We start from the raw sequence: 26,914 nt of genomic DNA on the forward strand, positions 1-26,914 counted from the left end.
GGCGGAGCGCGGCGGCGGGGCCGGGGCGCGGCGCGGCGGCGGCGGGCGGCTCTTCTGCTCCGGCGGTGCGAGGTACGGGCCGGAGGGAGGGGGGACGGGGGTGGGTTGTACCTGCGCTGCTGCCCCGGCTGCGGCAGCTCCGCCTGGCTGCCCTGCCCCGGCCCGTCTGCGGAGTGCTCCGGTGCTGCACGGTGCGTGGCGCGGTGCGGGTGGCTGCCGGTGCGGAGCATGGTGCATGGCATGGCACGGTGCGGGGCGGTGCATGGCACGGGGCACGGCACGGCACGCAGCGCGGTGCTCGGGGCTGGATGCGGCGCGGCTTGGAGCAATCCCGCGCTCCGCACCGTAGGGGCTTGCAAGGCACGGCACGGACATGGTGCAGTGACCCCAGTGCCTGTCTGTGTCCCTTTCCTTCCCCGACTGTACGTGTGTCTGTCAGAGCCGTCCGTACGTCCAGTGGAGGGGTGGCTTATTGTTACTGTCTGGTGTTAACACTTCGTTCTGGAGTGAATTTTGTTCCGTGTGTTCGTTTATGTGTCTGTGGACCGTGCAGGCTCCGTCCCGTCTGGTACCCTATGAAGGGCCTGTTGTGAGAGAGAGTCACGGAACAGGCTGTGCTTCAGGAGTGAATGGCTGTGATGGTTCATCCTGGGTAGTTCAGTGGAGTATAGAATTCATTGAAATATTTAAGCCTTCTAAAGTGTTTGTGTAATAATGCAAATTTCAACATAGCCATGTGGGAGAGAGATCCACAGGTTAAAACCTTAATGCCACAAAACTTTGTGTGTTTACTGTCTTATGTGTTGCCTTTTCATTCTGGTATGTGTGTCTTGTTCCTCAGCCATGACGGAGGAGAGGTAGGGGCAACACAGCCCACTCCTGTTTTGTTTGGCTTTGAGGCTGTGAGTGTCACAGTAGCATCCAAATGCTTTGATGTATGCAGCAGCACCCCTCCTGCTCCTTTTCTCTGTGGACATGCACATCAGTATTTCTTCCCAGGAAAATCTTTCAAGGCCTCTAATCCTTCTCCTTTGTGAGCTCTTCCAGTCTGTGTCTATCAGCCAGAGTCCCTTCTCCTCCCCTATCCTCAAACCAGCTTTGCCCCTGTGGCTTTATCCCTATCTTAACATCCACTCCTAGTCTAGACACTCCACAGCTAAATTATTTTCAGCCAATGGCCAAGGGATTAAGGAAGAGCTGAGGAGATGGATGTGGGACCTGATGGCTGTCTGCATGCAGCGCCTTGCCCACGGAGCCGGGGCAGCCTGCCTGTCTCGTTACCGACTCATCTTTATTGCAAAGGGACAGTGTGAACTGCTCACCTCGGCCCTCAAAGATGTGCCAAATTTTGTTTTTCTCAGCAAAACAGGGAAGCACTGGCACTGTGAAGCAGCCTTTGGGAATGAGGGGGAGCCTCACTGGGGTCCCTGTGATCAACATGTGGGAGATGCTGTAGCTGCCAGCATTGCAGGGACATGCCTGCTCACTTTCCTTCAGATTCCCTTAAGCCTAGGTGGTCAGTACAAGGTATGGTGATTTATGTGAGCCAGTTCTGTTTACTGATGTGCTCGTGGAGAGAGCAGGGATGTGTGAGTGCACACAGGTTGGCAGGCTGTGGATTTTTCTGGCCTCCCTTTGAATCTGGCCTGCTGGCATGATGCTTCTATTACTGAAAATTACTTCTAGCGGGAATGCTGAATCACGTACTCCCCATAACCAGGAGATACAGTAGGATGAAGGTATCAGTCATTTGCTTTTTTTAGTGGTGTTTGGTTTTTTAGTTTCCCATTTTATCTTGTGCTCTTCTTACGGCAAACCAGGCAATGATGCCAGTAGACTGGGCACTTCAGCATGGTGCTTATTGGCAGAATTCTCCCTGATACTCCTTTTTAAGTTTCTGTTTTCAATTTTAACCTATTCTTAAGCCTCTTTATGAAGGGCTGCCTGACAAAAAAATAATCTTCAGTTGTGTTTTACACCCTTGAGATCTTTCCAGACTGCTGGTTTGTTCCATCCCCATCTTAGTCATCCCATATTGTGCTAGATAAAATTAGCTCCTAACCTTTCCTTATAAATCAATCCCTCTGGCCCACTGGCAAAATTTTGCTCTTCTCTGAACTCCATCTGTTGAGGGTGGTAGAAACGTCAGGCAGGATCCCGTGGGTTTCCATCCCACCTTCCTCCAGAGGTGGCACAAAGTAAGGGGCAAGTGGCCTCTAGTGGCCGTGGACAGCCGTGAATGCGCCGAATGGGAGCAGCAGTGCTTTCAGACTGTGGGCTCTCCATTCTCCAGGAACCGGAGAGCTGGTAGGGTTTGGAGAATTGGAGAACGCACCTCTCATCCTTACCTCCTCTCTCATCCCCAGAGCGTCAGAGCTTTCCAACAGCTGGGCCCCAGGTCCTGTCAGATTGAGGTGCCCACACGTCGCATCGTGCTTCCATTGATGGAAACCCCGTGGGTACCTCCCAGTCCCTCTGAAATTTCAAAGCAAGTCCCCAGGGCTCTCTTACTGCTGCTACAACTGTCTGGCTTTTAGCTGTTCAGCCTCATTAGAGTGATGGCTTCAGCATAATTCTGAATGTGCTGCTATGATGGGTAAAGAAAGACCAGATGCTGGATTTCCCCTCCCTTTTAACTTCGTCTAGGCAGTCGGGCTGTAGTTTTAAACTCAGTATAACATCTTAGAAAGCTGGTGTCAGCAGAATATGTTGCACCCAGTAGTTCTCCAGGGTGTGGGTTTCCTCCCTCCCAGAGCACAAAATGCCTCTGGAGCGTCTGCCTTGCTTCAGATACACCTAAGGTTGCCCTAAAGCAAAGCACATTGCTTCACAGCCCTGCTGATAGTTTTAGTTTACTTCAAAGGCCCCACAAGGCATGTTAGTGGCACAGAGGTGAAGCTGAGCATTAGCATTTCTTTTGCTAAAAAACCTTTACCATTTTGCTAAGTCTTAGGGATTCTGCTTCTACAGAAGCTGCTGTCCAAAGCTCCATTATCTTTTTACTCCCTAAGTTATAGTCCTTGCAACATGTTTTTGCAGTCATTCTGTAGCTATGAATGTTCTATTCCTTAAAAATGTCCAATCCTTTCTTTAACAGTGGTGATGCCATGACCCTGCAAAGTGAGGTTCCCCTGCCAGCTCTTCCCACTGGAATAAAATATTTCCTGCCTTCAGTTCCAAAAGTACCCTTTTCTTGAATTAAATTAAAAAAAAAAAAAAAAGACAGGTATTAACCTTTTCTCTATCATGTCTCCTACTAAAACAATGGCCTGGATGCTGAATTTGCTGTTTAGATGTCTGTCTTGGCAGCCTATTTCTCTTGATATGTTGATCTCTTACTGAGGATGAAATTAGTGATGGGTTCAATGAAGTGTGTTTCAGGAGTTTCTTCTATTATGTTTTGCCTCATTCCTGATAATTAGGAAGGTAGAGCAAAGGACCATCCTTCATCAGTAGTCAGATTAGCTCCTCAAAATCTTGCCTAACAGATGGTCCTGGGATTTTTGGTTTGAATAAGCTCTTCATGTAGGCAGAGTAAGCAGGCTGTAGACCTTATAGATATCTTCAAAGATAGAAGGGATGATAAAGTGGCCTTACTGCTTTCCATCCTTAGACAGTCCTTAGTGTTTTAGTTGCCTGTCTTGAACAGTGTCCCATGCTAGGTACTTCAGATGAGATAGTAAGAAACCCGTCAGCAGATAGCCAGGACATAGACTGTAATATTCACTCCAAAGCTTTCATAGCTGGAGAACAGCTTGTTCTGAAAGATGGATTTAATTTCTCTTAATTTTCTCTGTCATAAATACAAGTTGTTACCAGAGAGATGGCCAAGCTATCCTCTGACATTGCAGTGTTTTGCTCCTTGATGACATCACTGAAAAAAACCATTTTGTCAATTTTGAATTAATTTGTATTCTACCCTTGTAGTTTTAACGAATGTCCATTTTTTTCTGCTGTGAGCTGAGGACACTTTGCTTCTCCCTGTGCCCAAATCACTATGCATATGCTTACATCTTCTCTGTTTCAGATGAGTTTTTTGAGATCAGTGTCTTCCCAGTGCCAGCCTCTGTTCTTCCCGGAGTGCAGCCCATGCTGTTTAGGCTGGGCTGCTGCTGTAGATGGTTTGACCAGAGGTGTTAGTCTGTATCCCAGTCCTTGGTCAAGCATAGCACCTCTTTGCCTTCCTGACCTGTAGTTGGATATTGAGCAGATTGTTCCTTTGTGCTGTCCTCAGGGACTTGTGTGTCCTTTAGCCCTGCCAATGCTGACAGGGCACAGATCTGCAGCCTTGGTCTCCTTGCCTGTAACATGTACTGTTTTGTGTGTGGTGTTTGAATGATGAACTGTTTGTCCTTGTCCTATCTCTGTGGTCTGTATGGCTCTCTTTGTGGTTCCTTCTGGCCTTTTTGGGATCTGTCCAGTTAAAGCTTGGTGCCACAGGACCACTCTGCTGCCTGCTCCTGGCATGTACTCCCGGCACCTGATCTCTCCGACTTTTATTCCCTGGTGGTCAGTCACACCCCAGCTTTGCACTGGTGTGCTGCTGTAGAGGTGGCTGAGCAGGAAGCTTTTCTTTCTCTTGCACAGCCCATGCAGGAGCTATATGTAGCTGATGTCTCCGTTGGCCCCTCTGACCTTTCAGAGAAGGACAGGATCCCATCTATCCATGATTAGCTGGAGCTGGTGGCCAAAGCAGCATGGGCTGGGCCACTTGCCCCTGCACACTGCTGGGGACAGACCTGTCCTAGTGATGCCAGGGAGGTTCTCCAGGGGCTGCTGAGGTGACCTCTGGATCAGGAGCCAGGGGCTTGAGGGCAGTGGCCAGCAGTCTCCCACGACATTCCCTTGTCCTGCCCTCTCTCCACAGGTTATGCCACTCTCCAGGTTTGCTGGGTGCCTGCCGGTGAAAGAGAAGGGTTGATATTTTGCCCAGGCCCTTAGGTCCTGAACCAAAATGGCAGCTGGAGAGTCCCCTCCCGTAGGAGATGTCTTCATCGACTTGCAGCAGGTGAGGTGGGAATCCAGCAGCAGTAGCAGCAGCAGCAGTGGGGCCGTCTCTTCCACAGGGACCGTGCTCCTGCTGGCTGAGAGCAGGGCTGGTGTCCTGGCAACTGCAGCAGGAGACACAGCCTGCGCTTACCCGGGACAGGCTGCGCCAAGCATGCCCCGGGGCTGCCCGTGAGCCCCGATCCTCTGCACACAGACAGCAAACTGCAGCCCAGAAAAGGCCAGGAATTGCTCTGTGAGGTCCCTGTGCCTTCAGGTGCCATTGGAGAGGGTACATAAGTGACAGGAGAAGCTGGTTAGCTTGAGAACAGACTGTCCCTATTTAGGCTGGGCTTGGGAAACCTGTGCTAAGGTGAGTGGAGAAGCAGTCTCACCCACAGACACAAAGCTGCTCCTAGGCCATAGCTAAGAACAGTGATGCAAGGAGAAGGATCTCTCAGCTAAAGCTGCCTTGCTCCCTCTTTCTGCCTAGCAGATTTGTCACAGTTGGGCCTCCTCCTGTTTCCATGGAAACACGGGAGTCCACAACAGCTCCACGCTGGTATTTCGCTATATTGATGGAAAATTTTACCAGCTGCAGCTGCTCAGAAGAAGGAAAGAAGGAAAGAAAGAAAGAAAGAAAGAAAGAAAGAAAGAAAGTCCAGCGGGCACCTGGTGATGCTCATGTCAGGGCACTTCCACCAGCAAAAGGCAGAGAAGTTCCCATTGCCTGAAACAGGAGGAAAATGGGCAGAAAAGCCTGAAGAAGGCATCAAAGAGAAACAGGGAGTCTCTAGATGTGTGGAGGGGAGGTGGGAAGGCACAGGGTGGTCACTGACCCAAGGGCAACTCACCAGAGCAGGGGTGCTGTCTCCCAGGGGGAAATACAGAGGTCTAAGAATGAGAGAGATGGCAGACTGGGCAAAGGGAAGATCAGAGAGCAGCAGTTAAATCTGAGAGGAGAGAAACTCCAGCCAAACAAAAGCTATGCATTTCCTCTAATCAGATAAACAGGCACTGGCATATTCCCTTGATACCTGCAACTCAAGACAGGTGTGGAGGACCACTAAGGTATCCCTGCCGAGAGTGCCTTGGAGCTTGATGGTCTGTTCTGGCACTTGGTTTTGAGCAGAGCTGTGCCTCTGTGTGAGACATTGTGCCCCAGGCCTGTTATATGGAGCCTGGTGCTCCTTAGCAAGCCGGGCTGTTGGAAGGGCAGGAGGATCCAGAGGGCTTTAGGGGTCTGCCGTGTTTGATTCTTACCTGGCGGTTTCTGTGCAGGGCAGAGATGACGCAGAGAAAGCCTCTCCTGGTGCCGAGGACGATGAGGACTTGGATAAGACTTTGTCAATCGAGAGATTTGGGGACCTGATAAGCAAGTCAGCATCAAGCAATCTGGAGAAGCAAAGTCGCAGCTACAGTGAGAGAGATTTTGAATGTATGTAGGTTTTGAAACATTGTACCCCTTTCCACCCTCACCACCAGCCCTCACTCAGTCCCACGTGCTCTGCAGCCTTGTGCCAGGACTGCAGATTGCATTAGCCTGCTATTCACTTCCTTCCTCCAGAGCGTTCCCAAGGTGCTATGTACACACAGTTTAGCACCAGTGCCCACGGCCTGTTTCCAGTCTGTTCCTGTTTTCTCTGTCTCCATAGGCATAGCTACTGCACAGCCCACCCAGCAGCCGTAGCTCAGCCCAGGGTGTTCATTCACCTCCTAGACCAGTCTCTGAGATCTCTGCAGCTACTTCCCCAGGTTAAATTTTCCAGTTTTGAAACAATTTTTCTTCCATGTGGCTGCAAAGAAACATCCAAACATGACCAGAAGCCAGGCTATCCTCCCCAGTCTGAAAGCAGATGGCCCCAATCAGACATGCCTGTGTATTTCTAAATAGCACGCAAGAATCCACTGGGCTTATCTGATCAAAGAAAGGAACTGCAAAATAAAAATGGAGTGTGAATTTAAAGTGCTGTAGTTATCTCACCTGAATTCATCTGAGCAGCATATCTGTTTCTCTATCTGCTCTTTCATGATGAAGGCAACTGGCCTGCCCAAAGTCACTTTGGGTGTTAGATTGGAATGTACTGACAAGAGTGACCATAAGTTGTTGCCTGGTGTAGGTGGGTTATGTTACTTTGTAGTAACAGCAGTGAAGGGCAGGAAGAGGCCCCTGTCCAGCAGCCTGTTTGTGTGGCAGACACGTAGCAGTGGTTGGGAGATTTTCCCAGTCTGTGGCTCTCCACAGTCACATATTGCTTCTTTTCCAGCTTGGCTTTGATGAGCTACAACCTTGGGAACATTATGTCCCAAGTACATCACCAGGCTGTTTTCTGCTTGGCCACTCATTTCCAATGGCTGTTATAAAAGCTTGCTGGTAAAGTCTATTACTGTAGTGCACCTCAGCTGCTGTTTTTTTGCCTGTGTCATTTCTCTACAGAGGCTCCATTCAAATAACACTTCCCATCTGGGCTCACAGTCACTCGTGCACATGGCTGCAAGGTGCTGATAGCTTTGCTGTGGGTTGAATTCCTGTTCTGTAGGAATTACCTACTCAGAAGCTCTGCCTGTGTGCACAGGTGTGCGGGTTGGCTTGGAGGACATGGATGATCTGCTTGAGCATGCATGGCAGAAGCTTTTTGGAAATTTGACTAGAGATTTGTACTGCTTGGTGTTGGGTTTTTTTCCCTTATTAATAGGAGAATAATTTTTCTTTTGTCAGAATCAAGCTTGTTTTCCTGAACCCCTGATGTATTTCTGTTGTCTAGGGCTACATCAACCATGGTTATCAAAAGTTTTATGCAGTTTGTATTCATAAAGCTGGAAGATCTGGTTAGGTCTTTAGGCTTTCAAAGATAGCATACCAGCCCATAGAGGTGAATATTCTCTGGGCTTAGAAATGTTTCCTGCTCTAGCTGAAGCCAGGAATTCCTAATATGTAGGCTCTTCCTGCTGGGCTCCCTATCTAAATTACTTTTTCATATCTCTTGTATCAAGTTCACCAAGAAATGTAATCAAACATCTGGGACACTAGTTTGGCAGTAACTTTCCATACAGGCAGGCAGTTCAAGGAAGGGAGCAGGGAGGGAGGGCAGGGACTGGATGCACAGGAGGACAAAGAGGAAGAAGAGGGAGGTATGAATCCTTTTGTGTTTGGGAGAGATGTGTTTTTCCCACCTCCAGACCACCTCTGTGGAGATGCGATCAGTTGACCTGAGGAGGGCTGAGTGCAGGGATGAAGAGAAGAGCAGTACTCCCCCCTTCTGTGCCAGATCATGCACCGTCACTGCCCTTCCCTGCACCCCAAGGCTTCAGTTTCCTTCTGATCCAAAACATAAATGTTTCTGCCTTGGACTGAAATGAACAAGCCAGAAGGGAAAGATGGGCTGTGTCCTCATCAGCAGCTTTGTGCTGTTGAAGGAGCAATGTGTGTATAGTTGGGGTCTTCCTTGCTTCTTATATTAGAAATTCGTGCCTAACCTACCTGTGGCATGCTATGGAAGTACAGCAGCAGGACAAGAGGGTCTGTCTTCACATCTTGTGAATGAAATAGGGTACACCCAGTTAAGTCAAAGAAAAAAACCACTTTTGAGAGAAGTATTTATAAAGAGCCCAAACTCTTTCCAATGTGCAGACGTCTGACCATTCTAAATCTCCTCTAATCTTGCCACAAGCTGCTTCTTCTGAACCAGGGGGATGTGTGAAATATCCCTGCTTTTCCCAAGGGGGGAAACAAGGGAGAAAAGACTTGAGAAACCAAAGGAAAGGAAACATGACAGCAGAACAATGAACCTGCCTGGCTCTCCCAGGGAGAAGGTTACAGCCTACATTGAAAATGTCCTTTGAAGGTAGTTTTCACTATAAACAGATTTTGCTGCCATGTCACAGGAAAGCAGGGAAGGAACCAAATCTAAACCGTCTGGAAACAATTGCTCAGGAAGAGCTGCCGAGCAACACTCCCTTGCCAAGTGGCTGGTGCCCCCCTGATTTCAGCCTCTCCGGGTGCATCCCCAGGACCTGTGCATCCTGCAGACTGTCTGTGGGAGGCTTTGTGCCCGCAGCTAGCCCTGGCATCAATGCCTTCTCTTTCTCTCACAGTGGGATGCTGAGCTTACCCTCTTCCCTGCCTGGTGTGTTGCCTTTGTTTTGGAATGAAGGCTCAGAAATGTCCTTAATTTCTTCTCATTCTGTAATTCCCATGACACCCAGGTCAAGCCTGTATGAATTTCTCTTTGTAGATTAGTTTAAAGAAAAGTCCTTCTGCCCTGTTTCTTTACCCTGGTTTTCAAAAGACAGCCTCCTAGCTGAACCGCAATTTCAGAGGCTGGTGCAACACATGCCCTCAAAGTACCTGGGATTTGGACTTAGGCTACTTCTGCGCTGTTGTTCTGTGGCTGTGTAGGAGGAACTTTCTGTCAAAGCCTGAGGGATAAATAAGCTACATCTATTCAACTCAAAGAAACATTATGCAGAAAAGAAATCATTATTATTTAGGATGGGAAAGACCTTTAAGATCATCAAGTCCAACTGTAAACCTAACACCAAATCCACCACTAAGCCATGGCCTAACCACTAACTAATGTCCCTAAAAAGTTTGTAAAGGGCCCAAATTATGCTTGTTTGAGGATGAAAGAAACATTTCCCCATGTTTAGGAAGGGGATGTTGCCCGTGGCAGGTCACTGCAGCTCTGCACAGCCATGCAAATGGCTTTTGGCAACACAGTGAGAGTGCTGCCTTCCCCAGGGCAGTGGAGCTGTGTTGGGGTAGTTTGGCATTGCACAGGGGCTGTGTTCCCACTTATCCCAAGCTGGACACAGCCTGCCACATCAGTGAAAGAGCTCTGCTATGTCCCTGCGGGCTGGTGGCTCTCCTTGCCCTTCCTGGCCCTTGATCTTCAGACCATGCTGTTTCCTGGAGGGGCGCCTGGCAGGTTCCTCCCAGCCTCTTCCTGCCCCTGACTCTCTTTTTCTCTCTCAGTCCACCGCCAAACCTCGCACCACATCCATCATCCCCTTTCCACTCACCTCCCTTCTGCCCTCAAGTTCCAAAAGAGGCCACCCCGTGCCAGCAGGAGGAAAAAAAGGAGGAGGAAAAAGAAGAAAACCTCAATACCTCCCTCAGAGGTGACCCCCACCATCCAGGAAGAGGACGAGGAGGGAGGAGAAGAGGAGGAAGAAGAGGAAGAAGAAGAAGAAGAGGAAGAAGGAGAATCTGAGGCAGAGGAGGTCCAGGAGAAAGAAATCTCTGCAGAATCTGAGGCCAAAGCTCGTGGGAAGGACACATCCCCTAAGCTGGAGTCCCCAAGGAAACCAAAGGCAAGGCCAGGACATGCCTATCTGGATGGGGCTTGGAGTCTGGAGGGAGGTGGTAGGAGGGTGCCAGCAAGCATGCTGCTCAGGGATAAGAAGTTTTAGCTGTGCAGTATTGTGGGAAGAGTGTTTTTGTCCTTGCCTGGTAGGGATGGCCACCAAAGACAGTGACAAGTAAGTCGTGTTTTGGTGTGGATGCAGGGGTGGGTATGCATGAGCATTTTGGGGCTGTAAGACCCATGCAGGAAGATCGGTGTGTCTGTTCTTAAGTTTTATAGTACAGTGGAGGGCTCAATATGAGCAGTGCCAGGGTACGGGACATGTGGGGAAAGCCACTGTGGCCCATTTTGGGGAGGATCTGTGTGCCAAGGATTGGGGTGAAGGCTGCCTGCCCAGCTCTTGCTGTCAGGGCTGTTGTCTCTGCAGTTCACCGTTGGCAGCGATGAGGAGGAGCCCAGCAGCACTGCGGCTCCCGCGCAGTTCCACGTGGAGGAGGAATGTGTCATCCTGTCCCCCATGCCTCGCTTTGCTGACCTGCTGCAGGACAAGGGCCCTGCCTCTCTCCACAGGTAGGTGAGCCGTACCAAGCTGCCTGCTGCTCTCCCCGGCTCTAGGTCACTGCACAGAGTCTGTCCCCAGGGGCAGTGGCTGTGCTTAGCCTGAACTTGTCTGCTGAGTCAGAGGGGACGTGGGTCCCAGAGGGGGAGCATCTGTGAGCAAGAGGGCTGCTCTCCGGTGGGATGATGATTCCATGGGACTCCTGCCACCTCCCTGGCTCCATGGGATCCCCATAGTGCAGGGTTAGAGGCACTGGGCTGCACACCTTGGAGTGCCCTTCCTCCCAGCTAACTTGTGCTGTCATGCTGAGCTGCAAGCTGGGAAGCCCCAGGAGGGGACCACGAGGCTGTCAACTCAGGGATAGGTCGCTGACACTGGGCACAAGCTGATCCCACTCTGTGGTAGGGAAGAGGAGGAGCAGAAGAAGCAGCCTTCAGGTTTTGCTCTGCTCCTTCTCAGGGGCTTGCTGGTCAGGGCTGGGCCATGGGACCCCAACCCCTGAGGCCACTGCCCATTCTCATTCACCCTGCTTACTACTGTCAGTCTCTTTGGTTCCTACAGCCCGCCTGGGCCTCGAGAGCGTCTGTCTCGTGGGTGGGAGAAGCGCAAGGCCTGGGGCCAGGTGGCGAGTGGCCAGCGGGTCACCTATGACTTGAAGGAGAGGATGTGCATCGGAAGCATGACCACCCTGGAGAGTGCGGCGTACCAGCGCGTCCCCACAGACGAGGCCGAGGCCCAGATGCTGGCATCTGCTGACTTGGATGGCATGAAAAGTGAGGCTTTACCACACTACCTGCATTACCAGTGTGTGTGTCCCTTTGTCCCGTGCTTCTCTTGCTCTCCCCTAGCAGCCTCAGGGGTGGTCTTCAGCCTGCCACAGGACCTGGTCCTCACCTTTCTGTTACCCAGATCCTTCTTTTCCATCAGTGTCTCATCTCTTAGCTTTGCATTGTCCACAGTGCTGATCTTTATGTTTTCAGCATCTCTACTCCTACCTATCCCATGGATGCCTGCTCCACCACCCGCCCCCCTGTCCTCTCCAGTTCAGGGTTCCCTGCATTTCCCTGAGACCCAGCTCTCTCCTCTCCTGACACACTTTCCCAGCGATCAGCCCTCTGTGTGACTCGCTGCCAGCTCTGCTGTTGCAGAAAACCTGAGGTGAGGAGCCTCCCCTCTCCTCTGCTCTTCAGTCAGAGGCAGCTGCCTCCTCTGGAGCGCCTCAGAGGGGGACTGCCCCTGTGCGTGGCACGAGGACAGAGACAAGAGACGTCATGGAAATGCACGCTCTGGGCCTGAGGACATGGAGAATTCAATAGGTTGCTCTGCAGGCTGGAGAGGGAGGGAGACACCAGAGGGGAGTGAGGGAGAAAAGCAGTGCTGCACATGCAGCCTGGCTGTGCCCGGGCCACGGGTGCTGCATCCCTGGGCATCTGGCGCAAGACCCCACGGAAAAGCGAGGACCCTGCTCTGGAGGAGCTGGTGGGCAGCCCCCCACAGAAACATCCCTGGGTGGAGCCAGTCTTCCTGGAACCTCATCAGTCCTCGGGGCTGCTGCAGCCGGCACCTTCATGCCCTGTGAGCAGGGGGGCGAGGCACCGGGGCTGGCCCCGGGGCTGTCGTGAATCCCCCCAGGGGAACAGCTTGCTTCCCACACATCAGCCTGGCGGTTCTGGCTCCTCATCTGAAGGCGTGTCGTTCATGACACCTGACCCCTGACCTTCACAAGGACAACATGACAACCCTTCAAGAGAGAGAGGAGCCGGCAAAGGAGTCAGAAGGGGGCAGCAGCCCGGAGGTAGTGATAAGCACCTGTATGCGCAACTCACTCGGCTATGAAGACTTTGATGAATTTGCCTTCAATTTTGAAGACTATGATTTATGGGAGGCCATCAGAAACCATCTGGGCTACCCAGGCGGGGAGCCCACCTGTAAGTACCAGAGCAGTGACCCCATGGTTGCAGCTGTAGATCAGAGCCCCCTGCTACAGTGCGTAACCCCCTCCTGTGTTTGTTGTCTGTACCCTCTTAGTGTCAGGTTGGTCTTCTGGTTTAGAGGGAGTACAGTCTGCTCCACTGTGTGTCTGCCCGTGTGTCTGTGTGAGGTCTTAGTACCAATCTGTGTTGTAGTGCTGAGGTGCTTTCCTCTGTGTGTCTCACTCGAGCAGCTCCAGAGGCAGCTGCATCTTGCTCTTTGTGCTTATCAGGATGTGGCCCATGCTGTGGGCAGAGAAAAAACAGCTGCTCTGAGGTGTGTAAGGACAAAGAGATTTCCCCTTCCATTTGTAGCACAAGGTGACAGTGTGCTGCTGCTCTTTCTGCTGGAATTTGAGTCGAGGTGCGGATCTGACAGTGGGGGTGGGTGTCAGGTTCTAGCTCTGCACCGTAGCCTAATTGCCCAAAGGAAAAAAAAAAATAACCTAGTCTTTGTATCTGCATGCTTGAGCATGGCTGTGAAACTAGCTGATGGCAGACTGGCTGGGGTGCCTGGATGGGAGAAAAGAGGAAGAAAGGAAGCAAAAGTGGGAAAAGCATAGAGAATAAGAATCTTGAGGGTCAGGAATGTCTTCCTGTTCTCTGCATCTGTTTCTGTACCTTCACATCCCTTGCAGAGCAATCTCTGAGCTGTCTTGGAGACTGTGCAGAAACCAGAGTCTCACTCTCATCTCTCACAGGATTCCTTCCTTGGTACATGTTGCTAGAAGGTGGCCCACCTTGGGAGTGATACTGATCATAGCCGTGGCTCATGGGTGACTGTCCAAACGTCATCATCTGGATCAAGTGTTAATTTTTCAAGGGATTTTAGGAGTGCACATGGGAGGGTGATGTCCCAGAACTAGCCCACTAAACAGCTTTACGCAGAGGAGTGGGAAAGCAGAGTGATTGTAACTGGAGCTCAGGATGCCTTGGTTCAGCTTCTGCCTCTGCCACAGACTGTTTGATCTCGGGCAAAAAATTAACTTGCCCTGCGTCTCAGTCACAGCATGGTGTTCTCTTTGTCATCTGTTCCATCTTTACAAGCCTTCAGGAAAAAAATGTCTGCCTATGTGCTTCTGCAGGGACCAGCTAGTGGGGATTAGCTTCTGGCTGTTACAGTAACAACTCTGCTACTTGTTACTGTAAATTGATAGGGCATGTAATAGTAGCAAAGTTCAAAATAGAAACCTGGAGCAAATTGGTCCCATCAGCTGTCCCAGGCTGAATGAACTGTAAATTAAAAGTGTGAAGAAATTGGAAAACATGGATATTCTTGAGAAGGTAGAAGGGGCAGATCACTCTGCAAGGTGTGATAATGCGTCACTTACAAAGTGGGGAAGATGGGCTTTCTAGTAGTTAACGCATTCATTGATTGCTACAGCTAATACTGTAGGTGCTCTGTACAGTAAACTCTTAACTGTATAATGAATCCACATTGTGGATTAATCCTGCAGAGAGGTATGGCAGAGTTGGACATGGTTGAGACACCAGAGTCTCTTTTGTGCGGAGCCAGTTCACTTTCAGCCAGTGCCACTTGCCCAGCTATTTACTCCATGGCAATGCCTCTTCCAGGACCAGGTCAGATCCAGGAGGAATATATTTGGAACAGAATGGAGTCCTTGGTCTCCTTGCATTCTTTTAAGTGTTTGGAGCGTGGGGTGTGCTGGACCTGGACACCTGGTTGGCTGCAGGGATGAGCCATCCCTATCACATTGAACTTCGTATCAGCCAGCAGAGACTTGGGCTCTGTGCAGGACAGGGCAGTAGCTTTTTCCAGAAGCCAGCATGGGGCTGTGTCTTACAGTATGTTGATTAGTCTAGTTTTAAATATTTCAAGAATCTGACTTTTAAGTGTCTTTTTATATAATTCAAGAGTCTGAGTTTAAAATCTCTTTTTTCTTGCTTTAACTTAACCATTGGGGTGGATGGGCAGTGTGCATTATCCTTGTGATGCCAAGATAGCAAGTTGCTCTCTAGTACTGATACAAATACTCGGATGCCTCTTTCTGGTCTTTCTTCTTGTGGATTGAGGGAAATGAAAGGAGGGGAGCAGGAGCTGTTGAAGGTGTAAATTGAAGGCAATTGCTTGCTAGCAAAGGCATTGTTGGGGAAGACTTTAACCAGTGCAGTCATATTTGTCATATTCAGATTTAAGCTGGTGGAAAAGGAACTTGCTAATCTGAAATCTGACTGTGGAAGCTAACATGACGAGGTCATCTTCTGGAAGAGACTGTAGGAGATGCTGTGTGGGAGGGTGACATACCAGTTCATTGTAGTGGAGCTACCACAGGAATTGCTCTCTGTCCTCTGACATCACTGTCTTCACACTCAGATCCTGGGGAGCACTGAGAGGAGCTACAGCAAGAGCAGTACGCCTTGGGGAGTTTGGCTTCAAGCAAGAAGGACAGATGTATGCCCTGACCATATCACCCTTTGGTCTCAGTCTAAGATCCTCTCCTGAATAAGGACTTTTAGGTGCTCTCTTGAGAGTGACTTTTATTGGGGAAAGCACCAATCTGATAGGACACAGAAAGGGTCTCTGTAGAGCAGCCTGGAGCACTTCAGCTGGGTTCTACATGGGACTTCCAAAGCCAGTGGTTCTCCTAAATTAAGACCAGGTGCCCACCCTGCTTCTATGAGTTTTATCCCCCAGCTGGCATCTCAATAGCCACAAACACTACCAAGGAAGAGCAGCAAAGTAGATCTCTCCTAGTCTGCTGTAGGTAGGGCTCTGGAGATATGCCTTCACTGATACTCTCTGACCCTGTAGCACTCTGATTCCTATCCCTGTCAGTGAGTGTGGGAGTCTCTGGAGGTGCTGTCAGGAAACGTGGCTCCTTGCTTTTTATCTGTCCTCCAGCCATTGTCTGGCTAAGACTGTGGATGCTTTCTAGGGCTGTTGTTGAAGAGCACTGTGTAATAAGTTGTCATTTCTGAGAGGAAAGCTTGCTGTCCTTTGTCTTGCCGGGTAGAGTGTACTTGGGCCCTGGTTTTCCTGGTTCACAGAGAGAAGGAGTCCCAGGGTGCATAGGAGAACCAGAAGCTGTAGGGATTGGAGCAAAGGTGCCAGATACCAAGATCATCTACATGATGGACTGCTTGTTTCATGCATGAGCTCATACTGAGTGTGCTGAAGTGGCTGCTGTGCGTGCAGGAACTGAGAAATCCATGGAAGCCCCACACGTGCCCGGCTCCCAGAAACGTTCGTGGTGGTTATTGGGCCGGTATTGGCTCCTATTGACATTGCAGGGCAGTAAGTGGAGCAGGGAGGAGTCCCACCATCAGCAGGGCAGCCAATGGGGGAAAATGCCCTCAGGCTCAGTATTGATTCATTTTATATTTAATTTAGCGACCCAGATTTCCAAGGTGCAAGGCCATGGTATGTGTGGCCTGATGCTGGGTGTGTCTTTCCATACCAGAGGTGTACAGATATTTTTCTGCAACAACAAAGAGACCACTCAGACTTAAAACTCTGTGCTTTTTACTGTCTCTCATATCCTGAAAGCTGCAGGTCTTGAAGCTAGGTGCAGAAAGATATGTGCAAGAAGAACATTCACCCCAGCCAGTGGAGAGCTGCCCTTGCTCTGCCAGGGAGAAGACCTTGGCATTGTCTTACAAGCACAGCCAGCAAACCTCAATGGACCAAAGCTGAGCAAAAGCCCTGACTCCATAATCTAGTTGGGTGAGCCAGCCCATCCTGTAATGAGGCTCTGAGGGTTTCCACATTCCTGTGGGTTGTCTGTGCTGAGAAAGATACACTTGCTGTCTCTGGGTAGTGTCCAGGGAAATTCTCCCTGGCAGGCTGTTGCCCGGTGCTGTTTCTCTGGCATTGCAAAAAGGCTAGCATGGTTGTGGCTGCATTTTGGTGGGCACTGGCTAGCCAGGAGCACAGTGATGGGTCTGTAGAGCAGCCTTAACAGCCTTTGTAAGGCTTTGCCTCAGCCAGCCAGTCTCTAACTCAGACCTTTTTGAGGGCATTACAGCAGCACTGCGGATCATTTAGAAGCAGCGATAGCTTGACTTCAGTGCCAGCCTCCGAGCCAGCCCCAGGCTGCAGTGTTATCCTACAGTCTCGTCACACAATTAGATAAAACAGACATTGATATTTCCTTATGTCTCTCAGACCAGCAGCTAAATATCCTTCCCTTTCACTGCCCTTCATGCTCGCTGAGCACCAGGCCTTCCCTGGTACAAGGCTGAGGCCCAGCCAGGTGCCTGCCTTTGCTGTGTGGTTGCAGAACTGTGCAGGCAAGGCTGCAGGTTGCTTTTTGTTGGGGTAATATGGGGAGGATTTTCACACCACTTGTTTGAGTACCACAAGTAAAAGCATTTGTGATGAAGCCCTAAGTGTATGCACAGCCTAGGAGGAAGCCTTCTCTGTGAAGAGGTTAGCTCACATCTCTGGAAGAGATGAAAGTAGGCAAATGAGGCAGAAAGGATCTTCAGAATTCTCGAGGAGGGTGGTGAGTTCTCCAACTGCCAGGGCTTTGATAGCCTAGGTTAATGAGAGAAGGACGTGCTTGGATGTGTTTCCCTGCCAGACAGTGTATATCCACTAGACAAATTGGTGGCCTTTTTTCCTTTCCTGTGTCTTCAGGCCACCGCTTTGAAGATAACCCAGGTGTGAGGAGGCATCTGATGAAAAAACCGTCTCGGAGTCAGGTCACCAGGACAAGCAAAAAATTAGCATCAACTCCATCTGTCAAAAAAAAGAAGAAGAAGAAGAAGTTGGATAGAAAGCCCCACGAGGTATTCATATGCTGTCCTCCCACACTTGTTCAGAAGCCATAAATCAGCACTAAAAACATACTGTTTATAAAGTGATAAAATGTGTTTCAATATAATTAATTATTTACATGACCTTAAGGGTGACATTTCATGCTATTATCCATTACCATGACAGCTGAAAATACACTTTTTTCAATATAAGGGGAGGTTTCCCTGAAACCACAAAGCTTTGACTTTAGGAATGACATTTAAAAGTCACAGAAATGGTGATGTTGTTGTGGAAATTGGCAGCACAGTAACATCACTATCTCTGGAGAGTGTGGGAAATTTAGGGGGACACCAAGAAGGCGGCAGAGGACAAAATTGCAGCAGTTTAGAAAGGGATGCTGCATTGCATTGTCCTCTCATTTCTGCCCACACCATGTGATTTGGAGCTTTCTGGTGCTCCATGAGCTGTTGGAAGCTCCTGCCATGCTGTCAGTGATATTTATCCTGGCTGCTTCTGCGCAGTAAACCTCTGGTTAAGCCATGGCAGGTTTGTTCCAGTATCGTGTCAGACCAGGCAGTACCTCAAGAAGAGAGCTGAGGCTTTCTGTGTGCTGCTGGTAGAGCTGTATGCATCTCATGTCCTTCTGATCCACACTAGGTGTTTGTGGAGCTGAATGAGCTGGTGGTGGATAAGAACCAGGAGATGCACTGGAGGGAGACAGCCCGCTGGATCAAGTTTGAAGAGGATGTGGAGGAGGATACAGCAAGGTGGGGGAAGCCCCACGTGGCTTCACTGTCCTTCCGCAGTCTGTTGGAGCTCAGGAAGACTATTGCCCACGGTGAGTGAGGAAGAGCAGGCCAGGGTTTGTCTCTTACTCTAGGACAGGTTTTGCTGGATAGCTTCTGTCACTGTTAGGTGCCTCACTGGAAGCACAAAACAGTGTCTGTGTCCAGGCTTCACATAGGGTCTGTGGAGACAGACATCCTGCAGACTGTTTTCAGGGTTTGCATTAGCTCAAGGGTGCCTGTCCACACTCTGCTTCACTGGTCTCAGGCACATGGAAGCTGCAACCCCGAGCTGTGCCTTGGCCAGCAGGCCTTGGACCCATCTGTGATGTGGTCAGCAAGTTTGGTCAGAGTGGGAGACTGAAATGAAAGGAGATACCAGAATTACCATTGCATCTTGAAGCTTTTGGGTTCTCTTGGGGGAAGGGTTTACAGAAAGGACATGGGGCACTTGGGCATTTCTCAGCTGAATCTGTACCCCAACCAAAGCCTGGCTCCTGGTGGAACAGCTGTGTCCCCAGAGTGTGAATGCAATGGGGAGTGTTGCACTCTAGGAGCAGGGCTCTTCCCCTCATGCCGGCAGGTGCCGTCCTCCTTGACTTGGAGCAGACCACTCTGCCCGGCATTGCTCACCTCATGGTGGAGACCATGATCATCTCTGACCAGATCAGGGCAGAAGATCGAGCCAACGTGCTGCGTGCCCTGCTGCTGAAGCACAGGTGGGTGGATATGGATGCAGCTCTCAGGGCCCACATCTGTGAGCCCCAGGTGGCAAGGGAGGCAGGTCCCCTCATGGCCTCCACTCTCCCCCTCAGCCATCCCAATGATGAGAAAGAGGGCTTCTTCCCGAGGAACCACTCCAGCTCCAGCATGAACTCCATCGTGGGGAACCACCATCACAACCACACCGCAGACACATGTGTGCCCCTCATGGGGGAAGAACACATTGAGATGGCTGACCCCAAGGCCAACGAGACCGAGTGCAAGGAGGTGAGGGTGACCTGGGGGGTTACTGTGTCTTTTTCCACACTCTGGGGACAGCTGTTGGCTGCCAGCAGGCCATGGTGCCCACCTCTGATCCCCTTCTTGGGGAAACCTTGTAGTGCAAGGACTGGATCACCTGGAGCGCTGGAAATTGGGTCGCTGCATTATGAATTTGGTACCTAGTTTTGGCTTTGCACTGTAAGCAGACATCTGCTTGAGCATGTAATGGCACCAGCAGCCCTGGCACTTGCAGGGTGGCCTTTGCTGTGAGGGTGCCTTGCTGTGAAGCAGGCCAAGGCAAGCCCAGCTGCATTTGTGCCAGTGGGGTGTGAGGCTGTATAGGGAGACCAAAGCATGGGGACTTCACCCTTACTTATTTGTATTCTTTATGGCAGAAAAACCCACACCTTCATAACTCTGAGGGCCATCGTAAATACTTGAAGCTGATGGAGAAAATCCCTGAAGATGCAGAGGCCACAGTGGTCCTTGTGGGTAAGAGCTGGCATGTAGAGTCCCCCAGTGACTAGTGCAGATCCTGGTGTGGCCTTAGAGGTGTGTGCCCTCACTCCCCAGGGATATTTGGTCCTCTCATACATGTTCAGCTTGGCACTTTGCTGGCATTAACTTCTCAGCAAACCCAACTACAGTACAAGCAAAATAAATGTCATTAAAAGCTCAGGCAAAGAGGCTTGGCAGCTCAAGCAAACTGATGCTTAATCACAATGAGGCCAAATCAGGTTCATAAATGCACTTTTGAGTACTCAAATAACTAAACATTGGCTTGTTTCTGAGCTTAGGCTATGTCTTGGGATTTGCTTTGACTCTCAGAAGGCCCAGACTGGTCAGTCTGACACAGAGCACAGCTCTTTGCTGGACACAGATGGCAGAAAGATCAGTAATAATGCCAGTGAAATACCAGTATTCAATAAACATTTGTGCTGGGTATGTGAAGGAAGTGGCTGGTGTGCTGGAGGATGCAGGAGTACTTCCCAATCTGTTAGGAACCAAGGAGACTGCCAAGCACTGACAACAGGCAGACATTGTATAACAAAATGTGCAGTTTGCACCTATGAGTCTTTAGAGCACTGACTTACTTTTCTCTGAAAAAAAAAAATAGTTTAGGAATACAGGGAAGGTACAAGCTCATAGCTCAAGGAGGGGAGAACAGTGAGCCAGTTCCTATAGGCTGTTAAACCTGACATCCTTCTCGGCCAGCATAGTGGCAGAGCTAATATGGAATTCAATTACTAAAGAGCTAAAGAATATGAATGTAATTATTGCCAAGCAGTAAGGTTTATGGGAAATAGGTCATGTCAAGCAAACCTGATTTCATTCTTTGATGAGATTAGAAGTTTGTTTGATAAAAGTAACATGTAAGAGGTTTCCTTCCATAAGTGTGAAAAAACCTTCTGATTTAAACTTAGCCCCTTATAGTGTAAGTAGAGCCCATCTGTAAGGGATTGAGAATGGGCTAACTGGGAGGCTAAAGAAAGTGGCACTGCTTGTGAATGATCAGTGAAGCACCTGGAGCAGGCCTCATTGTGAAGTTCAGTGCTGTGTCTGTGGTTTGGAGGAAGTGCACGACTGCAGGGCTTGTAGGAACCTCCAAATCCCCTGTCTTTGCTGTTAAAGGCAGCCTGGTACAGCTCACTCCAGTGATTAACTCTGCTCCAAACATTGCCCCCTGGCAGGTTGTGTGCAGTTTCTGGAGCAGCCAACCATGGCCTTCGTCCGACTAAATGAGGCCGTCTTCCTGGAATCTGTCTTGGAGGTCCCAATTCCTGTCAGATTCATCTTTGTGCTGCTGGGACCTAGCCAGGCCAACATGGACTACCACGAAATTGGCCGCTCAATCTCTACCCTCATGTCTGACAAGGTGAGGAGCTGATGGGCAGTGATGCTGTGAGGGAGCTTTGCTGGCTTCTTAGAAGACAGTCCTTTGATGAGAGCTGTGCAAGAGCTCAGGTGGGGTAGGCAGGTGTGAGCACCTGGGATTTTTAAGATCAGCCTGGCTTGGCCAAGGTAGAATGCTCCAGTGCAGAGGAAGGAGTAGGACAGACACTTATTTGGCTGGGCCAGAGTGTGCTAGGCTGAGTGAAGAAAGGGAGTATGTGTAAAAGCATGAGAAAAGGACAACCCAGGGTTAGAGAAGTGACGTTCAGTCAACATTTCACAGAGAGGTGGGGAGGCTAAGTGAGGTCTGTGACCATGGCACCTGGCCTGGACCACACTAACAAAAAGCCCAGCAGTTCCTGGGGACTGTTTGCAGATGTTTGGATGAAGCTTTTTAGCTGAGTCCCATGGCTGGGGCATCCATGCAGAGGAGCACATCCATATAGGAGAGATGAGGAGACAGGAAGGTTTTTCTGCCAAGCAAGTGCACTGCTAGAAGTCCCCCATCTGTCTAGATGGCAGTGAAATTGATTACCTTGGTAAGGAATTAAATGCAAAGGAGACACAATCTGAGATCTGCTGCATACATCCAGCACAAGAGGATCAGAGGTTCACAGGTCCTTCCTGCTGGTGCCACATTCCTATAAGCAAGTAATGAACCTTCCTGTACTGCCTCTATTTGCACAACTTTCACTAAACTGGAGAATAAAAGGCTCAATCAGAAAAAGTGCATCAGAGGTAGCAAGACTGAAAGATTCCTTCCCTGAAGTTGTGTGGGGCTCAGCTGAGAATGCGTTTTTAGCCAGAAGAGGTGAGGTGCCATTCCAGCTTCAGTGCTGTGTTTGTGGGCTGACCTCATTCATTTGAGTCTCTGGTCCTATTGCTGGAAGAGCAGAGCCAGCTGCTGGAGCCAGGGCTGGCCACAGCAAGGTTACACAGTCCTGGCGCCGTGGAGAGAGCACAGTATCATTTACATTGAAGCTGTGGCTCCAGGGAGTCTGTGTGCTGCAGGGACCTTAGCTGTCCCCTACCTCCTTTATAGGCTGTTCACTTATTCATCATCCTCCAGCCTTTTCTCTAGAGGCATGTTCCAGAGGCACTGCAGCACTTCCACCTGTTTGTCAGCACCTTCCTGCCTGGTCTCCTTAGTCCTTCCCTGCTAACCTGCTCTTGCTGTCAGAAATATCTCCCCTTTTCTACCTAGTTTCCTTTGCATGGCTTCCCTCCTGCTGTAGATGCCTATTTTCTCGCTCTCTTTCTGTCTCCCATGTGAAGACTCCCAAGAGTCTTTTATGTTCCCTGGTCAGTTCATGGTTCTTGTGCTTTATAACCGTGATGCTTTAGGGCTCTACCCATCTTCTCCCTCAAAACAGGAGGTGGGATTCAGGAGTGTGGGTCACAGAGTGGCAGTAGTGAGATGAGTAGTGGATGGAAGGGGAGAATGTTACTCTAAAGGTCACAGCAAGCAATGTCTTTCCAGGCTGTAGTAGCTGGGTCTAGTCTTGGTCTGAGCTTTCTCCCTCTCTCTTTTTCCCTGCCCCTTCCAGCACTTCCATGAGGCTGCATACATGGCAGATGATCGTCAAGACCTCCTCAATGCAATCAACGAGTTCTTGGACTGCAGCATTGTCATTCCCCCATCAGAGGTGGAGGGGAAAGACTTGCTCAAATCCATTGCCACCTTCCAGAAGTTGCTGCTGAAGAAGAGGAAGGAGAGGGAGCAGAAGTCCATGAAGGAGGGCACTGCTCAGGAAGCCAAAGGTCTCTCCATTCACATTTGGGCAAGTTTGTGCCTAGTGCCCTTTGTGCACCAATGGGGCCTCCCCTCCCAGAGCCTGGCAGAAGGGTGAGCGGGGCCTGGCTCCTGCAGGTGGGGAGCGGGGCAAGGGGAGCAGGACAGTGACTGTGGGCAGCTGTGGTGGCTGGGGACAGCTGGAGGCAGTGGGATGTTGCAGGGGCCCCACTAGGCTAGTGCTGCTCTTTGAGGTACTGGGGAGAGGGACAGCCCAAGGGCCCAGCTGTGTTCCTTGCTGAAGCCTTGCCCTCCATGCACCTCCAGAACTGTGTGAAGTGAAAGCTGAGGAAGAAGAGGAGGAAGCTGAGGATGACCCTTTGAAGCGAACCGGGATCTTTTTTGGAGGTCTGGTTCGGGACATAAAGCGCAGGTACCCCAAATACCTCAGTGACATCAGAGACGCCTTGCACAGCCAGTGTCTCGCAGCCGTTCTCTTCATCTACTTTGCTGCTCTCTCTCCTGCCATCACCTTCGGGGGACTCCTAGGTAATGGGCCTGCTTTCTGGTCTGCTCTTTGCACTCTGGGACACTGGCTGTGTCGGTGTGATGCTGTTCTGGGGTGGGCTTTGTGCTGTTCAATCAGGGAGAGTGGTAGTACTGTGCCTCGGCTGCTGCCTTGTTCCGTCCCTGCCATTTGGCCTCTCCACCCTGGCTGCCAGGGCTCCCTCCATGCTCCCTGCCTAACACAGGGCACCTCTGACTGATGGGATGGGGACCTGCCTCCTCTGTGCAGAACTGTGCAGCCTGCCTGTCTGTGGTGATGGTGCCTATGTCCAGGCTATAACACTCATACATTGTTCTCTTTCCCAGGAGAGAAAACTGAGGGTCTCATGGGGGTCTCCGAGCTGATAATCTCCACCTCGGTTTTAGGGATCCTCTTCTCCCTGCTTGGAGCCCAGCCACTCCTGGTCATTGGCTTCTCAGGGCCTCTGCTGGTGTTTGAAGAAGCTTTTTACAAGGTACATGTGAGGCAGTGTCTGTGCTTGGCACCTGCTCGCTCTGTCTTTGCTCTGGAGAGGGCAGCTGGCATTTCTGAGCTCTACAAAGGGTCTTTGTTACTGTGAACTCTTTGAGTCCTTCCAGGCTGCTCTCAGCTCAGCCAGGGCTGCCCTTGGCTCTGCTACAGGGACTTCTACCTCCCACTGCTGTATCTGTTATCCCTTGAAGTGTGACACCGATAACAGCACTCCTCTACATGCTGACTGTGAGGAGAGCACTGTCACCAAGGCCTGTGCTGCAGCTCATTGGCATAATGAGCACTTGTAGCTGCATCCTAAAACTTTATTTTTCTTGGTGCTTCCTTTGAAGTCCATTTCACCACTTTTATCTGTGTCCAGGTTTCCTTTTATGGGAGCTCAATAACATTCAGTGTACCAACCGTTTGGGATGTGCCACATATATTACTCCCACCTCTAAGGATGAGCCCAAGGGTGTGTGGAGAGGTGTCCTGGCCAGCCAGGATGGATATGTTTCTTTCTCAAGTAGCATGACCTCTTTGCTCTTGAAAGCATCCCTGTATCACTGTACCTTCAAGTAGTGGATCTAATTCTTCTCCTTTTCTCTGACTCCCAGCATGTTTGTGTCTTTGAAAAAGCATGGTTTTTTCTACAGCTGGATTTTCACCTTGTCAAGAGTTTGGAGCTGGTGCTGCTATTGCAGAGTGTGAATTTCTCTGCTCTCCTGTGACTGCACTTCTCACTGACCACTTTTGCTTTGTCCAGTCACTGTGTACAGAGGAGTACCTCTGCCTGTGGTGGTACTGAGGAAGGCTGCAAAGGGAGGGGTATGATTTGTCCTGGAAACAGTTGGTGTGTGTAGATGAGAAGAGGCAGTGGAGATGGTCTCCTCTGTGGTGGCAGCCTGGGGCCTTTTCTCCACACACATACAACTGTCTGTACACAGGGTTCTGTGTGAGATCGTGGCCTTTATGCAGTGGGATGTAGCAGGATGCTCAGGCTCTCCTTTGTAGGGAACAGGCTTGTGCTGTTGAGTGCATGGAACAGTAGAGAGCTGTGTTTGAGCAATGGCACCTCCATATGGGTGGGATGGGGAATGTTATGCATGGGCTGGCTTCAGCAGAGCATGAAGGAGGTACTGTTACAAAGACTGGCCTTGTAAAGACCAGCTCGGTGTGAGCTGTCAGGTGTTAATGCAAAGTTTGCAAATTTACCTGTGATTCTAGCCATGAATTGGCTGATTCTGTGCTGGATGCCCAAGCAGATGTAGATGCTTTTTTCCAGGACGGTCTTTGATCTTAATGGGGAGTGGATGCAGGAGGCAGCCTGAGGAGGCATGAGTAACTCCTCCCCCTTTCCATTTCAGTTCTGCCAGACACAAGGCATTGAGTATCTCACAGGCAGAGTGTGGATTGGTTTGTGGCTCATCGTCTTCATCTTCATTATCGTGGCAGCAGAAGGAAGCTTCTTGGTGCGCTACATCTCGCCCTTCACCCAGGAGATCTTTGCTTTCCTCATCTCCCTCATCTTTATCTATGAGACCTTCTACAAACTATACAAGGTGAACCTTCCCTGGGGAGATGGGCTGCTGTATCTCTTAATCCCTTAGGAACCTGCTGCTTTAGCACACAGGAGGCGAGGGAACAGGGCCAGCTCAGCCACAACTTTCCTAGACATTCTGCAGAGCAGTTCTTTGCTGGTCTCATGCCTCAGCCTGGCTGGCTCCTGTGCCATCACAGAGAGTGGCAGAAAAAGCCCTAATGTCTCTCTCCCCTTCTCTTCCTGCAGGAGACATTAAAGAGGGGCCACTTTTCTCTCCCCAACCCTCTCCAGCTGGGTAGGTTGCGAGGCAAGGTGATGGATGCTGGGATTGTCCGTGCCCACCATCTACTGCCCTCACCTCTCCACAGAGCAGGACAGCTCCGCTTCCCCCTGCCCCCAGTAGTGACAGTGCCCCCTGCCCCTCCTTGTGGTAACTTGTCTGCTGCTCCTCTCTCCAACTCAGGTGTTTGCAGAACATCCTTTGCTGAAGTTCTACCCACCAGATGTGCAGAGCAGCCTGAATGCCAGCGTGCTGTCTACGGATGCGATGTCACTGGGAACCAGAATGCAGCCCAACACTGCTCTGCTCTCCCTCATCCTCATGCTAGGCACCTTCTTCATTGCCTTCTTTATGCGCAAGTTCAAGAACAGCCGCTTCTTAGGAGGAAAGGTGAGAAGTTTGTGAGATTCACATGTCAAGGACAAGGGACACACCAAACAAATAATGCTTCTGGCTACAGATCTTTATTCTCCAGAACACTTGGTTTCTTTCTCCCGAAGAAACACCAGAAACCCTTTAAATACCTTGCAGGAGGGATGGTAGCCCACCCTAGGGTGCAGACAAGAGCTGACTGTTGATGATGGTATCTGCACTGTCCTGCTCCAGTGAGGCTGCTGGAAAGTGCTCTGAACCTGGGGAAAGCTCTTGGACTGGATACAAGGCTGTTAAACTAGAATATAAGAAGAAGAGCTTACAACTTTTTCTCTTTGGACATCTCTCTACATGCAGGCTATCTGTGTAGTACCTGGAGCACTGTCTGAATAGGCCAGCAGGAGCAATTAGCCAGTCATATAAGAGCATGTTATGTGGGCAATGGGATGCACAGCTCCATGGGTCAAGGCTGAGTTTCCTTGCCCTGCCCATCAGCAGTGCTCCAGTTTGGAGTGCTGCTTGGGCCCATCTGGGGCTTCTCTTTGCCATAGGCTCCCTATGCATACACAGAGCTGGCCTCTTCCTTTTGCTGATAACAGATCTGTGTTCTGCAGGCGCGACGGATCATCGGAGACTTTGGGATCCCCATCTCCATCCTGGTCATGGTGCTGGTGGATTACACCATCACTGACACATACACACAGGTAGGTGCCGGCACTGCCCTCGGAGCATTTCCTACAGCCCAGCAGTGATCCCTGTGGCACTG

The 26,914-nt window shown here is 50.3% G+C and overlaps 1 protein-coding gene across 2 annotated transcripts in view; it reads left to right on the plus strand.

Annotated features, from left to right (window-relative positions):
- The first annotated feature begins 16 nt into the window (after positions 1–16).
- SLC4A3 (solute carrier family 4 member 3) overlaps positions 17–26,914 on the plus strand; it is a 33,009-nt gene continuing 6,111 nt past the window's right edge. Inside the window, exons 1-18 of one of the 2 annotated variants that reach the window (XM_018911452.2) lie at positions 17–72; positions 4,868–5,008; positions 6,268–6,424; positions 9,962–10,299; positions 10,720–10,862; positions 11,413–11,624; positions 17,422–17,573; positions 18,199–18,379; positions 18,910–19,045; positions 19,142–19,316; positions 19,706–19,802; positions 21,002–21,186; positions 22,751–22,964; positions 23,263–23,484; positions 23,809–23,957; positions 25,321–25,515; positions 25,960–26,166; positions 26,763–26,852. In XM_018911452.2, the coding sequence (XP_018766997.1) occupies positions 4,955–5,008; positions 6,268–6,424; positions 9,962–10,299; positions 10,720–10,862; positions 11,413–11,624; positions 17,422–17,573; positions 18,199–18,379; positions 18,910–19,045; positions 19,142–19,316; positions 19,706–19,802; positions 21,002–21,186; positions 22,751–22,964; positions 23,263–23,484; positions 23,809–23,957; positions 25,321–25,515; positions 25,960–26,166; positions 26,763–26,852 (2,907 nt within the window). In that variant the 5' untranslated portion in view covers positions 17–72; positions 4,868–4,954. Of the gene's footprint in view, positions 73–4,867; positions 5,009–6,267; positions 6,425–9,961; positions 10,300–10,719; positions 10,863–11,412; positions 11,625–11,993; positions 12,780–17,421; positions 17,574–18,198; positions 18,380–18,909; positions 19,046–19,141; positions 19,317–19,705; positions 19,803–21,001; positions 21,187–22,750; positions 22,965–23,262; positions 23,485–23,808; positions 23,958–25,320; positions 25,516–25,959; positions 26,167–26,762; positions 26,853–26,914 lie in introns of those variants that run through there. The other variant, XM_018911453.3, reaches the window with a different exon arrangement.

Source organism: Serinus canaria, chromosome 7, assembly GCF_022539315.1.
Source record: "Serinus canaria isolate serCan28SL12 chromosome 7, serCan2020, whole genome shotgun sequence".
Classification (NCBI taxonomy): Eukaryota; Metazoa; Chordata; class Aves; order Passeriformes; family Fringillidae; genus Serinus; species Serinus canaria.